This window comes from Lepisma saccharinum, chromosome 1 (assembly GCF_977018435.1).
Source record: "Lepisma saccharinum chromosome 1, izLepSacc3.1, whole genome shotgun sequence".
Taxonomy (NCBI): domain Eukaryota; kingdom Metazoa; phylum Arthropoda; class Insecta; order Zygentoma; family Lepismatidae; genus Lepisma; species Lepisma saccharinum.
In genome coordinates this window covers 21,183,678-21,200,725 of record NC_139229.1, presented here as the reverse complement: position 1 = coordinate 21,200,725, position 17,048 = coordinate 21,183,678, and the positions used below count along the sequence as shown (strand labels likewise).

Genomic DNA, 17,048 nt, shown 5'->3' with positions numbered 1-17,048 from the left:
GGTTGTTGCTCCATAAGAAATTCCAACAGATGACTCGTCCCCCTTTTCTTCTTGAAAAGGTTGTTTTTATGGTTAACAGTGTGCTGACGGCAGATAAGAGAGGGCAGCGGGAATCCCCAGAGCTTTTGTTTGTAGGAATGTGACCTTCACCCTCTCAGAAACAAGTTGAGAGGGGAGCGGATAGCCGGACAAAAGGGGTCATTTGTCTGTGTGTTTTAGTGAAGTCACAATGTCGAAAAGTTGTGCATACAGTAGCTTAACATTACATAAGAAAGTTGAAGTGCATAGAGGGGTAGAAAGAGGAATGAAAAAGAATGAAAAACAATCACGTGATGAAAATATTCCAATAAGTGTACTGTTCCTGGATGGTGATATGGATAAAACATAGCAGTTGTAAGGTAAGGTGTACTGTTTGCGTATTAATGCAGTTTTATGTTTAATACAGTGTGTTATTTCATTGGTGTATTCTTTTGTATTATATTCTGGTTAATTCTAATATTGGATAATTTGAATTTTTTTGTAGCCCCTTGGGGTTCGAATTAAAAAGAGTCCACTGTACTCGTTTTTTCGCGTACAGAACACATGGTCTGATTACAGAACGTGCGGTGTGGTGTGGTGTGGCGTGTTCCTTGTGAATAATCATGCAGTTTTCAATAGCACAGCGGGTGTTTATTGTCGAGGTGTACTTCGAAAGCAAGTCACATAACTATGTTAAAGAACAATTTCATGTTAGATTTCCACGTGCACCTGTGCCAAACAAGTCAACAGTAACGCGAATCATCAGTCCCTTTCGAGAAACTGGAAGTGTTGCTGACAAGAAGAAGAATAGGCATGCTTCAGTATTGACAGAAGGAAAAATGGAAGAGGTACGTATAGTACTTGAATGGTCTCCAAGGAAAAGTTTGCATAAATTAGCATCGCAGACAGGAATAGCATTCGGGAGTGCACAAAAGGCCACAAAGAAATTAGGTATGCATGCATACCGCATACACTGCGTACACGAACTGAAACCTCCAGACACTGTTAAAAGAATAAGGTACTGCCAGTGGTTTATCAACCAGGTGGAAAATAATGGGATGCACTTCCTGGATAATGTGTTTTTTAATGATGAGTCATATTTTCACCTTAGCGGTTACATCAATTGTCAGAACAACAGATATTGGTCAACACACAATCCACACATCTTACATGATCGCCACTGCACTCGCCGAAGGTAGGGGTTTGGTGTGAGATTTCTAGATGATGAATAATGGGCCAGATTTTTTCTTATGAAACCCTTGACAGTCGGGCATACCAGGATATCATTATGCAATTTGTCGCTCATATCCAGCATGATGAACGCTATTGTTACCTGCAACAAGACGGGTAGCAATAGGTAGGACTATAGGTCCTTCAAGGATGGAAGTCCAGAAAGAAACAAGTTGATCATAGGACTTTAATATCCATCCATCCTTTTACAATGATTAGGATTTTTTTACTGGGATAAGTTCGAGAGGGAATTTATACTGAAAAAAAAAAAAAAAAATATTGCCTCTTGTACATTGCACCATGCCATGAAGGCACATAGGAGTGTAACTGTGGTGTGATGTAGTGGCATAAACACAGTTAAAATTCACTTATTTCTAAATGTAACAATGCCATATTGGTATCAAATTAATAACTGGTCTTTTGGCAAGTAATATGAAATTGTCACTTTCTTTACAAGTATGCGAGGAAAGGAAATTAATTCTATTTTATGTTAACTCACTACATCTCTGTTCCCATTTGTGGAGTATATTCCCATGGGATGCATGCACTTTCCAACAAAATACACCAACACACATGTGTCTGATATTTTGATTGGTTCTTTAATTATAGATAACATTTTTACCAAGAGAGAGTACCAACATATAATAAATCATTGCAAATGAATATTAGCTATTAGGGGCACAAAAATATAAACAATAATTTCTTAAAGTAAACCAAGGCCCTGAAAATCTGAGTTCAGAAGAACCATATCTTCGTTGGCATAGATATAATAGCTCACTAATGAGTTATCTTGATTTCAGTAAACCTGGTATAGATGCATAAGTTATTTCCAGCTCAACAGTGAAGAGATGGTTTTATAAATATTAAATCTGCCATTTGATTCAATTAAATAAAACATTCGATTCTTGTTAAATCTAACAAAAGACAAATAAAAAAAACAACTGTCTGAAAAATAAAAACAGCCAAAACATACAACTGATTATAAATCTCATAAAAACAAAACATACAACTTATTCTAGAGTTTGATTCTTGTTTCCTTATATAGTAATGGCTTATGTTTAGTTACCTCTGACATTTTTCTTTCAGATAGTGAAAAAACTCAAAATATATTTTTTTAATATTCATGTCAACAATGAATGCAAGAGAAATTAAATAAATTTGAAAAGTAGAAGAGTATTTCTCTAGATTCATATGTAATGGAACATACAATAGTACTTACATTCTATTCCTTAATAAGCTTTAATTTAAATCTTTTTTTGTCCTAAAACCCTGCAGGAAGAAAAATTTATGCAAACATTCTTCCAGCTTCCCATTACCACCAATTTATGGAAACATAGGAACAGCCCCCCATCTAGCCCATAAGCTTGAGCCCTCTGACTCCATCTGACAATTTTCACTTACTGCCCTACACAATACTAATTCAGATTCGAAGTGAAGGATTATCATTTTGTATCTCCTTATAAGAGAGATGTAATCTTTAAGCAAACTATACAAACTTATTACGAACTTGCAGGATCAAAATCTACTTGATGAGCTAAAAGGTTTTATCTTTTACCACATCACATACATTTTTATGCTATTTAATCTACTCCCACACACGTAAATTACTTTTTGAAAATTCTGCTATGATAATGGGCATCTGTGGTATTGTACTTGTACGAAGAACTGCACAATCGAAATTATGGAATGTTGGAGTGATAGAAAAAGGCAGAAAATGCTATCCATGAATTTAGAGTAAAGTATTACAATGAATATGATATTTCAAAAACAGGTACGCTTCAAACCAAGTATTATATACCAGAAAACAAGAACAACTCAGACCCCACTTTTTCCTTCCCGTGATCATGCCTTCAACAAACGTATGATTATTTCAATACACACAAAGATCATGATAATACACACACACATGCTGGACCAACAAACTGTGATTCACTACTTTAAAAACCACTTTCAAAATGTTTATACAAAATAGAGTGTCTGACACTGAAAAAACACAACATCTACTATCTTAAGAAAATTGCTGTTTACTTACAGGATTATAAGATTCTTGAAGTATTGCTAAGCAGTGAATGTGAAACTATCGTTATGGAAAATATCTTTCGCTTCTTTGGTTATTCTGTCCCTAATATGTCCATACAGTATTCACACCTATGTACAAATTATGTACAAGTATATTACAGGAAAAATTACTAGAAATATAGTATTGTTAATAATATTAACACGTGAATTATCACCGTCTATTGTTAACTGCTCAAGTGTTCTCCTCTTCTTTCCTCCCTGGCAGAAACAGCAAAGGAAACATGCCTAGCAAGCATCCTATAGTGACACCTAGAGCTCTCCCCTGAAAACAGAAAATACAGATATGTTCACCATGGAAGGAAAGATTCTGATTTTTCATTCTATTTTATTTCAGTGTGCAAACAGTAAAATTTTAGATAAACATTTTGGTTTCGAATTATGGTATTCAAGTAGAAAAAAAAATTGAAAGGATTTAAATACAGTGGTGCCTTGCACAATGAATGTCCTACATTATGAATCACACGTGATTAACATATTATTAACCCATCAGTAGGCACACTTCATTATCTTATACGAACAGGCATGCAGGGTACAGTATTTTATACACAAGCAGAAACCTGACAATTCATAAAAATAATAATAATAATAATAATACCTAAGCAGCAACCTGACTACAATTTGTTTACAAAAAAAGATGCACTAAAAGAAAGACTGACCAAAGCGCTGAAAGCCAAAATAAAATGAACAAGAGGAGAGACTGTATGCACATACATACTTTTTTATAACTGTATTGTAAGTACTGTATTTCTAATATTTTATAAATTAGTAAATTCCTAGCATTTCCAACATTGGTGGTGTTTTTCATATTCCCTGCAATTATTTTACAATGTTTCGTAATTTTAGACTGGAATCGGGAATGGATTAAATTTATCCCCATAGTAACCTTGTTAGAAAGTTTATCGGCTATATTATCATCCAGTGCTAAATCTGAGATATATATTTTTTGGACCGTGAAAGCATAGCAGTTTGTATTAACTTTCCACATTATTTTTCAAGCAAATCCCAAACAGCATCCTGAATAACCAACAATATCGTGGAATGGATCGTGCTTTTAATGTTACGCACCACTATGTATTGAATAAAAAAAGGGGAGAGAGATATCCTTTTTGGATATTTTAGATTACTTTTGTACTTCTTGGGTTCATCTGGATGATAAAGATCGATGATAAATAAGTGAGACAAACATAGTGATACATCCATGCCTTGAGACTAGAATTTGAACCTGTGACCACTGATTTAAGAGTGAATTATTGATTGATTTGCTTTATTTTACTTTGAGCAATGATATGATGAAATTGATGAACGGACACTTGCAAACATCCATGCCCAAGCCAGGATTCGAACCTGGGACCCCTGGCATCGTAGCACAATGAGCTAACCATTCCGCCACGAGCAAATTATAGTAACCATTCTGCTACAGAACCTACGGTTTAACGTTATCCACTCATAAGTCAGGTCTGGTCCAACATTAATATTCTTCTGTTCCACTGTTAAGTCGGATCTCATCCGATTGTACTAAATGTCTCTAAAGCTTGTTCTTCACATTGAGTCCACATTCAGGATACTCAACATTCTATTAGTACTCAGTGAAACTAAATCCACATTTGGCAGCATTGAATATCATTATCACCTACGTCAGGGATTCCCAAATTTCTTCGTTTTACGATACCCTTAGTGTTTCAAGATTTTTCTGCATCGGCAAAGTCAGAACGTAGGCCTATCTAACACTTGCAACACTCAGTTAGTGTGGTTACATTGCTTTCCTTAAGTTAAAAAATAAACATATATTTCAAATTCAGACACATTTTACATGTAAAAAGTACTAAATAAGCACATATTTGGAAGTAAGTGTCATTTCAGTGAAAATATTGGAACATTTTGCAGCGACCCTGTAAGTCAGACACTGCATCCCAGGGTGCCACTGCACACAGTTTGGGAACCACTGACCTATGTTAATATGTATTGATTTCATTAGTTCTGTTGATGCTTTAAACTAATTGGTGTGAAAAAGAAGAACTGTGCCATTTGCAGTAATGGAAGAATGACCGACCAATGTAGAAAGCCACTCTGTTTTTGTAAAAGGTGTTAAAAAAATCCTAGACTACATCCTACTGATGTTCTGAAAGACAGCATACCATGTTAAAAATACAAAATATACCGAAGGTAAAAAAAATGTATGTTTATTCATCCAAACTCTTGAAGTTAAAATCTATTTGTATTCACCAAAACTCTTTAGAATAAAGACATATTCAAGTTAAGGTCATTTTTTTATTATTTTTCCAAACTACATGCTGGCCAATCATTTAAATTTAAGACTTGTAAACCAAACAATAATTGATATTTATTAAAACCTAAAAGATGCAGAAAAACATTCAGCTGGAGGTAGGTAGATAGGAGGTGGGTGGGTGGTGTGTGTGTGTGTGTGTGTGTGTGTGTCATATATATATATATATATATATACAGGTGTGGCCAAAAGTCAGGACCGGGCTAAATATTTTACAAACTGAGTACGGGTTTGATCTAAAGTCAAATGGTATCAATGTTGTGGGGAGGGGGAAACGTTATGACATGGTTGTAGTCGTCATCTGCCATCTTGGTGGTGGCCATATTGGATCCAACTTTGTTATTTCAAAGGGCAACATGGTCATGTGAAATATCAAGTTACACCCTCCTTCAACGAGGAATCTAATGGTGCAGGTCATTTTACGATAACTGTAATGGTGTTGCACTTATGAAAGATATTAGGGTCAGTTTTGAACTCTGCGAGCTGTTCCATACACACCGTGTAACACCACAACAAACACATGCATAGCGAGGGAGAACAGCTGTGAACCACAAAACAACAGAAAATCACCATCACAGAACATGGTCCACGTGGCCACCATTCTCTTCTAAGCACTTCCGCAAACGTTTAACCCAATGGTCGTGCACCCCACAAAACACGTCAGGTGATACTTGTGCACATACCTCCAGTGATTCTCCTTTTCAGGTGGGCAATACCATTAATTTTACACTGGTACACAATATCCTTCATACCCTAATAGCAAAAGTATGAGGGCCATCCGGAAAGTAGTACCCATTCGGCCCTGTGGAGCACTAGTGACGCGAGTAGTCGCCGCTCAAGGTCAAAAGACTTCAGTTGACTGTCAGCTCAGTGTATGCGAAGTTTCGTAGTGCTGTTATTCTAGTTATTGTTTCTGTGAGTGTTTACAATGTTCAAAAAAAATTGAAAATGCTGCCACTTGTGAAGTTAGGGCTGTGATCAGATTTCTCAGTGCCAGAAATGTGTGACCATGTGATATTCATTGTCATTTAAAGGAGGTTTATGGAGACAATGTTATTGATGAGTCGTCTGTTCGGCACTGGTGTCGAAACTCGGAGAGGAAGAACGTCAATGATGACAAACGTTTCGGGCACCCATCTGTCATTACTAGAGGCACATATTTTTGGTAAATAAAAAAGCAAAATTTCGGTATAAAAACTGAGTCAATTTCGGGTTCAAAAGCGGTAAATAAAATAAAATATCGGTGTTATAGCGGTGAAAAATTGGATCAAAAGTGGTATATAAAAATACATTTTGGTTTTAAAATTGTGAATATAATTCTAAATTTGATTTAAAAACTACACTTATTCCACAGAATTAACATTTCACTTCTAATAGTCCATTTATGTAGTTATCAGAGTATTAAGTTTATTTCTGTGTAAAGGAGTCAATTTTTGTTTCTCCAATATAAACAGCAGAATTAATAAATTTTCCGGGAATTGCATAACTCTCAGGATAATTCAGACCTCAGAAGGTGCTGCGTCGGTGAATAAACCCTAAATTTCGTGTTTAAGAGTTAATTTCGCTTTTTGCAGTTCATTTCGCATTATTTCGTGACAAAACATGGTCACAAAATGCATCTCACAGCTTTCAAAAACATGAAACATTAACACTACAATGTGTTTTTTTCAAATTTCGTTTTTTCGTCAAAAACGAAATATGCATGTCCCTAGTCATTACGGACGAACTGCTGAGTGCAGTTCACGAAAGCATCAAGAACGATTGGCGCATTACACTGGATGAAATCAGTGAACAGTTCCCTGATGTTTCACGAACAATTCTTCATTAATTTGTCAAAGATCATCTGATGTATGAGAAAATTTGTGAAAGGTGGGTCGCTTCCTTGCTCAATGGACTGGCGGCAGAGGAATATGAAGCTGGGTTACAAAAACTTGTCACACGGTATGACAAATGCTTAAATGTGCATGGTGACTATGTAGAGAAGTAGTTTAAAGTTTATTGTTAACAATTACAAAGTTTTGTCAAAAAATATTTGATAGTTTTTTTCTAAATTCAAAAACTGGTACTACTTTCCGGATGCCCCTCGTAATATGCAATCAAGACATATGTTATTTATGAATTGTCATTATTCAATGTACTCCTATTGTAACTGGAGACAGAGCTCTGTTATAGATGATAAATAAATACATAAATAAATAAATACAAGAATGCCATGCATGTATTACTTCAAAGTGATGACTACAATTATCACTCTGACAAACCTAAAAGGCAGAAATATAAAACATCTTACTAGATTTGCTGCCCATCTTGAGGATCTCATTTCTAGCTGGATTGGAGACATGCCCGGTGGTTTCATACCTACTCGCTGGGCAACGCTCTCCACGTACCAGGCCGATCCGATCCCTGCCACATCAGATATGGTGTTTCCAAGTGCAGCCGCTGCCATAGTTGAAATACCCAAGGCTGTTCCTATTGTGAGGTCAATATAGTCACCCTATAAGAGAAAGAACAATATTTTACTGACATATTTATTCCCTTTTAAATGAAGATGGGATGCTTTTGAAGCAATGACATGGTTACAATACTTAAACATTATTTTTACCCACATTAAGAAATAATAATTTCTCATTTCATATGGTAACATTTCGTGCTAGAATCCACAGATTCCAAATTTTCCTTGTTAATGCTACCCTTTAAAAGAATTAATGAACAGTCAACTCCACTTACAATTAACCCCTACAGATTCACGTAATTATCATCCCTTAATCTGAATTGAGGTTATTAGGGACAGAAGAATAAAAGACCTATGGTATTTGTAGTTTTGTTACAGAATGTACATGGGTCAGTCAAAAAATAAGTTGCACCTACCCATAAGATTTAGTCTGAAAGAGACATTTTGATGAACGTGGCTGGGAACACTGCTCACAGTTCCCTTGAAAAGGTGGAATAACAGTTGCAGCGAGGCTGTTAGGGATCAAACGTTATCAGTGGTGAAAATTTCATGTCAGTTGGAAGTGCATTCAGTACAGGGTGTGAAATCCTGGGGGGAAGGAGAATATTTCCCCCACCAAAAATATTGGCCTCAACCCCCGACCAAAAATTTCCAGTGGGGGAGAGTTTTCGTTATAACAAGAGATAAGCAATTAGTTTTGAATTCAAATATACTTTCCTAAGGATAATATTTCATTCAAGTAGGGTGACCATACATCCCATTTTGACAGCCCCGTTTTATACAAATCTAGGAATTATCTCGAAAACTAAGTCAAAATTTGAGAGACATTTCATGTTAAAAAGCATGCATTGTTTTGTGTGTGTTCCGTTATTTGTAGAGCAGTGAATAAGCATGCAGTTTCTTTAAAGAACAGTAATAATTTAAAATTCCTGAGTCTTGACACAAACTCACAAGAAAAATCTAGATATGTGTGTCTGATATGTGGGGTAAGGTTTTCGGGGAGATTTATAAACGATTGGTTAAGGATAAAGCTGCTCTCAAGAAGATTGGTTCTTCTGCTAAATACTTCTGGCATTACTCAACTTCAGCATGGAACTAACATCATAGGGTGATCAGAAAGGACGAGAAAATACCAAGATTATAATAATGTTGAATAATACTGAAGAAATAACTTTTTGACATCATTTATTGTTTAAGCGATTCATCCTTGAATAAATCATAACAATCTGTTAATAATAGTAAAAATTTTATAATGAGGCCTAACCGATTTCTCAGAAAGGGGGGGGGGGGGTAGTAAACTGATCTTCTTGGGATGTCCCGTTTTTGGGTCAAAATATTATGGTCACCCTGCTTTCAAGAGATCATGAACAGATCTACAGCAATAGCGATATATATATATATACTATATGTACAATAAAAGTAAAACGAGAATGCAAGACGACAAATGTAAGTATGAACTCTAATTGCTTTATATTAATAGCAATTATTTTCTCCCTTTGAGGGAGGATTCATTTTCAAATGAACAGGTTTCAGAATTTATCAACTGACGACATACATAAATAACTTCTGCAAAAGAATCGATCAGTATACCCTATCTCCTCAAGAAAATAGATCCCTACTTAAGCCTACGTTTGAGCTTGTTGTAGGAGCATAAAGTTTATATATATAACAAAACTTAATAACAACTCTGGCACACATCTGCTTCCCGGTGGAGTAGTGGTAATGCTGTCGCCTTGGAATCAATGGGTTCTGGGTTCGATACCCGCTGGAGCCACATTGCACAGTGGTTCGGATCCCACTTTAAACTGCAAGTCCAGTCGCGATAGCCTATCTGTGAATAAATTGGACTTAAAACAACAATTCAATCAATTCTGGCACACCTATTAAGCTGACGATAGCATTAGATACTCCCAGTTTTTATGGGTTGAAGTCAGTGGCATATGCGGGAGGAGCTGAAGGGAGCTACAGCCCCTCCCGAAATTGAGAAAAATAAAATTTTCAAATAAACTCGATGAAACAAAATGTGTAAATACAAACCACCCTTAAAATAAACCTCGCTTGTTATTTTTGTCTTCGAGCATAATTTTAATATAGTGAAAAGCTACAAATACAAGAAATGTTTTTATGTGAATCCCACCCCACCCCCTCCCCACCAGAACGAAGCTACGAACTATCCATGTTTACAATTCCAGCCCCTTGCGAAAGAAATATCCTTCATACGCGAGTACAAGAGGTAAGTTAAGTAAGTACCTTTAAAATCTACAAACGTACAATTATACGTCTCGCTGCAATGCATGCCAGTTTGCATAAATAAACTGGATTTTTTAATGTTCTGCAGTGCAAGAAGCACTCACTACATTAAGGTAGTTGGAAGCTAGAATTTTACATGGGTGCTTACAGAATCATTACCTTTTTTCTACAGCAGACATACGGAAAGGCAAAAAAGGTTGAAGAAAATAACATCAGAAATGTTGAGAGTGAGTTTCAAGTTGTCGTTTTTTTCCCATAAGAAATACAAGAGAGTAACCTTTAGATTACCAAGCCCATTTTTTCATGTAAACACGCTGGGACCGGGCCATTTTTTAGCAAAATGCAGAGTTTCATTTAGATGACTGTAGGTCGGAGGCTAATTGCCCTAGACGGACCAATGAAGTACCGTTATACGCGGAATTAACCATAGATTCGGAATACATACATTTTATGCACATTGGGTGTATATATGGATGCGGGGGGAGGAGAGGAACCGGAAAATTCCAAAATTTCTGGGAAAAAACAACAAAGTACAGGACATTGTCAAAATACACATAGAAATGATCGCAAGCATGTTTGGAACAATAAAATAATTGCACTTTTATCATATGAGCAATAGAACACAACTCGTCCCCCCAAACGACATGTCTGTACACCACTGAAACTTGTCAATGCACAGCAACGCACTACGATGGTCACTATTTATATTTTGAGCCTTGGCAACACTGATTGAAGTTAGGCGCGATTTGACGTTTGCACGGAATCGTCTGGCATTATTGACCATAACGTACTTCAAATGTTTTGTCAATAGCTTCATTTGTGTTGTTTATGTTGCCTTGGAGATTGCGCCACAACAATAAAATGGAATTAACTCGTGAACATTTTCGTGCGATGATTTTTTACGATTTTCGACGTGGATTATCAAGACAAGAGTGCAACGATCAACTTACTTCCACATTTGGCGATGAAGCCCCATCCTTTGCCACTGTGAAACGCTGGTATAACGAATTTAATCTTGGCCGCCATTCGCTCACCGACGAGATTTGCGAAGGTCGTCCAAAATCAGTTGTTGTTCAAGAAAACATTGATGCTGTGCAAAACCTAATACTGCAAGATCGTCATGTGACATACTGTGAGATTGAGGCAACCATAGACATTAGTTCAACCAGCATATATAAAATATTACATGATCATTTAGCTGTGAGAAAGGTATGTTCTCGTTGGATCCCACACAATTTGACAAAAACTCAAAAAGACGCTCGCGTCAATTGGTGAAAACAAATGCTCAATAAATACAATCGTGGTGCTTCAAAAGACGTATATAAGATTGTAACAGGTGACGAATCATGGATATATGCGTATGAGCCGGAACGTAAACAGCAGTCGACTGTATGGGTGTTTCAAGATGAACCCAATCCAACAAAAGTTGTTCGCGCTCGAAGCACATCGAAACAAATGGTCGCCTGTTTTTTCGGGAAAACTGGTCATGTGGCAACTGTGCCTTTAGAGGAACCTAGAACGGTCAACTCTGAATGGTACACAACAATTTGTTTGCCAGAGGTCTTCGGTCAAATACAGAAAACAAACAAACGCCGTCGGATCATTCTTCATCAAGACAATGCCAGCTGTCACACATCTTGTCTAACAACCGACTTTATGAACAGTCAAAATATCGAATTGATGGGTCATCCGCCGTACAGTCCTGATTTGGCACCCAATGACTACTTCTTGTTCCCGAATGTCAAGAATAAATTGCGTGGACAACGATTTTCGTCGGCGGAAGACGCCGTTGATTCGTTCAAAAACCATATTATGGAGGTGTCTCAAGAAGATTGGAAAAACTGCTTTGACAAATGCAAAAGTGTATTGACCATAAAGGAGAATACTTCGAAAAACAATAAAGCAGTTTTCAATGCCAAATTCCTGTTTTTTCATTTTTAGGCTCAAAATATAAATAGTGACCCTCGTATTGGGGGAAAATATTACCCCCACTGGATCTAATCCTCAAGTGCTAATGTCTAAATGTACAGACATATTTGGGAAAAATCAAGGTTTTCAAACTTTGTGCCAAATTGCACGTGTTGTGGAAGGAAAAGTAGAGGAAGAGGAAGCTTTGGAAAACTTCAGCGTTAGGGCATTTCTTGCTTCAAATATGCAAGAATTGTTTCTTGAGACGTGGAGCGATCTTTCTCGCAATATAAGATGCTTTGTAGAGATAATAGTCACAGATTTACAATGGAGAATTTGGAAAAAACTATGGTGATCCACTGCAACTCTTCCAAAAAATAGCTCACTAAGAGGCAAGCATTTAGAAACTGATTTCAGGTGTTTAAAATGCATGTAATATTTTGTTTTTGTTACCAAATGTTTTTTTTATTATTTTTGTCACATATTTTCCTGTTTTTATCACATATTTTCAACATTTATGACACATAAAAAAATATTTCTAATTCTTTTAGCACATAAAGTTCCGTTCCCTAGTTATCAGTCTTTTTTTGGACGGTGCCGGTGACATTGCAGTCACGTGACGAACACCTGTACTCGAATATAAGGATTCCTCTTTCCGCCTGCGCTTTGATCGTTTCCTCCTTTTTTGCCGAAACTGAAAGTACTTGGCAACCTCCTGCTACCGACCAGCAAACTATTCCCAAATCGAAGTTCAACTGCATTATTGTAGTGGAAAAAAAATTCAGGCCTTTGATAGGCACAATGCCTTTTTTCTTCAGAGGAAGCCGACAAAAGAAGCTGCCAATTTCCCGCCTTTCTTTATTGGAACACCAAGACATACAAGAGTCCTTACGGTGCAATATATGTGTTAACAATAATAAAAAAGAAGAAAATCGCAATTCCAGCGAATAATAGCGACATTATGACGTAAAAACGACTAACATGTCAACATATCTCGATCGAGATATTTGGATCCCGAGGGTTTTCAGGTAAATATCTCGATCGAGATATTTGGTTAACAGGAGGAAACAGATTTCTTGTTATTTGTAACTGTTACTTGTACTGCGTTAAAAGTAGCAAGTTGCTTCCAAACACTCATCTCATCTGCAATCTTGGCGGTTTACTTTACATATTGAACTTTCTGGAAGATTTGTTGCCATGCTTTTTTATTTCTTAATTCGGACTTTTATCTTGTCTTAGTCTTATCTTCATATTTTTTGGCACATATATCCTATTCATTTTGCACAACTGTCGTGCAAAGTGAGCACATGCCAGTGTAAATATGGTGTTTACTTGTATGCTAAATTTGGCTACAATAGCTACCTAGACCTGATCTATTTCTTTTCTTCTATTTTTTCTTTTTAGAGAGAGAGATGGTCACCATGATGCTGCTCAATTTTTGTTGCTTAATTTGCTTGTTCTCCTTATTTTTAAAATTACTATTCCTGGTTCCTTTTAATGACTGACTGACTCTATGCACACACCCAAACACTAATTTCATTCACTTAGTGACTTCTGTCACAACAAAAGTTCATGCCTCTCTAACTATGACATGTCTGTCCTCCTCCGCATATTAAAATGTTTGTCAAACTCATTTTCAAACATATCCAACCGTGTAGATTTCAATTGCATCCTATTTTCGAACCAATTACCCTGGGTCTATCTACGTCACTGCCTCAAGGGCGTGCAAATATTTGTCATGTCCGGTATTCAGTTGCAATGAACCGGGTTAACTCAACAATGTAACAGTTCCGGAGCTAAATCAAGGTAGATGACGTACGTTGATAGTGTGATGTAAAATAATCTCGCGACGTCTGACTTCCATCTCTCCTTTCAACAGCTCCGTGTTTCTTTAGACGTTGACGTCATGTGAATTAAACTTCGAGGTTGTTAAAAAGCATGGAAATACGCATGCATTTGGTCGGGATGGTATGAAGCAATCTATTTCGCCCAAGTTCCTAGGTGCGAGTGCTGACATGGACATGTGTGTCCCTTCATCAATTTAATCTACTTACCACTCATCCTCATCGTCACGATTAGCCAAAAAGTGAAAAAAAAAGCGGCGCTAAATAATAAAACTGCGAAGACGCAATCTAAGAAACTACTGTGTAGTACGCGGTTACCAACGAAAAAAGGACAAAATACCAGCCATTTACACTCATTAAATTTTTAACGAGTAGCGTGTATCAAACAAGGAATCATATGCAGGGTGTTCCAGGGTATATCCATTTCAATGAAAACCATAATTGAAAAATACCATTATACATACACACACCAAAACTCATAACTGACAATACATAATGCGGCCGGCCCTCGTGATGGAGTTGTTAGCACATCGCGCTACGACGCCAGGGGTTCCGTGTTCGAATCCCTGAATGAGCATGGGTGTTTGTGAGTGTCCGTTCAATCAATTTCATCATATCATCACTCATCCCCATCTTCGCAATTAGCCAAAAGTGTCAGAAAAGCGAAGTAAAATAAACTAAAAAAAAAACAAAAAACGTGCATACCGCAGTCAAGCGTAACTACACTCGGTTTCGGAAATCTGTGGAGCAGTGCTGCGCATTATAGTAGAAAAGGGGAGAAGGCGAATGGGCGGAGCAAAGCACTGCACGGTGCTGCAAACTGCTAGTAGCAGCAGCCGCGTTTTCCTCTCCATGCACTCACTTCCCCTCTCACGCGTCTATTGGTCGAACTCTCTCGGGTCCTACTTACCTGCTCCAGAGATTCCAGGGACAGATTGTACAAATGTCTAAATCTGCGCATAACCTCCGGCCATGTGAAAATACCCACTTCGCCGTTCGTTGGTGGCGCGAAACGTAGAGTAAGTTTGCTGCTACGATCCGAATATGTAACTCCATTTGGCCACTGACCTTACGTTTGTAAACCTTGCATTTGATAATCCCTATGGCTATTCGAAGAAAGTGCCACGAATAAATTAATCGGCAGGTTTAAGAAGGGAACGAAGACCAAAAAAATGGCAAAATGACCTTTTGTATTCGACATCATCGGAAACCGTCGCTCTACACATGAGTGTGAAGAAAGATATAAAAACAGTCCCTAGAGGAAGATACAGAACCCTGAAATCAACGTAAGGTGTAAGAAGGAAATGAATCCCGAACCTTATACAGCTCTTTTTTCTTTATTTCCCACAAATTTACTTTTTGGACTTATTCCCTTTTTAAACCTGCAGATTCAAATATGGACCGGGCGTTATCGTACGATACTACGAAGACACACACAATCAGTGGTCAACACAGTTTACTACACACACGATGTTACATCAAAGAGAAGACAAAAAAAGATTCTTGGGCACCCTGTATATCTTAGAACTCCCCTTCTACAGGGTGAGTCAAAAGTCACTGACCACCCCTTATAAAATGAAAGGGAGTGTAGATTCCAGCAATTGGTCATGGTAGTAATATGCTAGGCCTAGGGGGAAACTTTTTTGTGCATGTCATCACAACGTCCGCCATCTTGGATCCAACTTCACTTTTTTAAAATGGGAAGGGGGGCATGTGGGGTACGGTTTTGGGCTAGAATTTCACCAGGAATTCAGTGCTGGTCAGATTTTTGTCAATAAAAGTGATGAAATCGTATATAAGTTGGTTTGTTGATTTAGTGTTTTAAGTCCACTTTATGCACAGTAAGACTAATCGGGACTGGACCTACAGTTTAAAGTGGAATCCGAACCACTATGTGCCTCCACCGGGTATCGAACCCGGGAAATCGTATAAGTAAATGATTCGCATTCTTGCAGGCTAACGAGGAAATGACACCTGTGTCCACATGCAGCATAATCGTGTGTGGAGATGTGTGTTGTGTTGATCACGTGTGTTTGTCATTGTATTCTCATCCATCTAACCATCCCCACCGTCGCAATCAGCAAAACGTGGCAGAAAAGCGACGTAAATTAAATCAACAAACCTGTTTCATCCCTTCTCGGTTCAAATATTTTTATGAAGATTTTTTTAATAACTCTCAATTGAAGTTACTCTTTTAGTGCAAGCGACCACGTTTCAAATCCATACAACAAAACTGCATACATAATTATTGTCTTCGATTCTTTGATATTTGTAGTATACTTGATAAATTTTGGGTAATTGAAATCTTGACTAATGAATCCAGAACTACATGCAGGAAGTATCCTGAATATGGAACGGGGAATTGGCCGCTATGAACATGTTGACCAAAGATTTGTGTAATCTCATCTGCACCGTTCAAGCTAAATTGATTCCAATTTATCACAAAATTTAATGCTCGCGCTCTGTGAGCAACTGTTTGCTTAGAGTAACGGACATGCAAATCTCCAATTTGAAACTACGGGTATGTGTGTTCGGCAGTTTGTACTTGTCGAGCATTGCAAAGCGTGTTTACTCAGTGCTGGAGCAAGAAGAAACGGAACCTGGACTAATAAGGAAAAGATAAACACCGCCAAAGCGGGAAAGCGAATTAGAGAGTAGTAGCCAAAAAAACAATGGTGGCATCGTGGAGGAGAGGGTGCTTGTGTTCGTTTCAGCGCCTCCAGTCTTCATCTCAATAGTAATAATGACAAGAGTAATAAATGAGTACGTATGTGTGTACACAGTGCCTTCATTAGGCTATTGTGCCGCTAGAATGCAGCCCGCGTAGCGGCTAGAATCACAGCGCTTGCAGGCGAAATTGGTTACACGTAGCCCCTCAACTTGCTAGCTTTCCAAGTCAAGGCTTCGTTAAATGATATGACAGCTTCTTATCGAGAAATCCAGTTTTCCTAAATTCAATAACATGATGACGTCAAGTATTTCT

General features: G+C 37.5%; 1 protein-coding gene across 1 annotated transcript in view; it reads right to left on the bottom strand.

Moving 5' to 3' along the window:
- Positions 1 to 2,367: 2,367 nt before the first annotated feature.
- LOC145986438 (uncharacterized) overlaps positions 2,368 to 17,048 on the bottom strand; it is a 157,947-nt gene continuing 143,266 nt past the window's right edge. Inside the window, exons 5-6 of the mRNA XM_083120494.1 lie at positions 7,902 to 8,105; positions 2,368 to 3,589 (exon numbers count right to left, since the gene is read on the bottom strand). Coding sequence (XP_082976620.1) covers positions 3,500 to 3,589; positions 7,902 to 8,105 — 294 coding nt within the window. The 3' untranslated portion in view covers positions 2,368 to 3,499. The remainder of the gene's footprint in view (positions 3,590 to 7,901; positions 8,106 to 17,048) is intronic.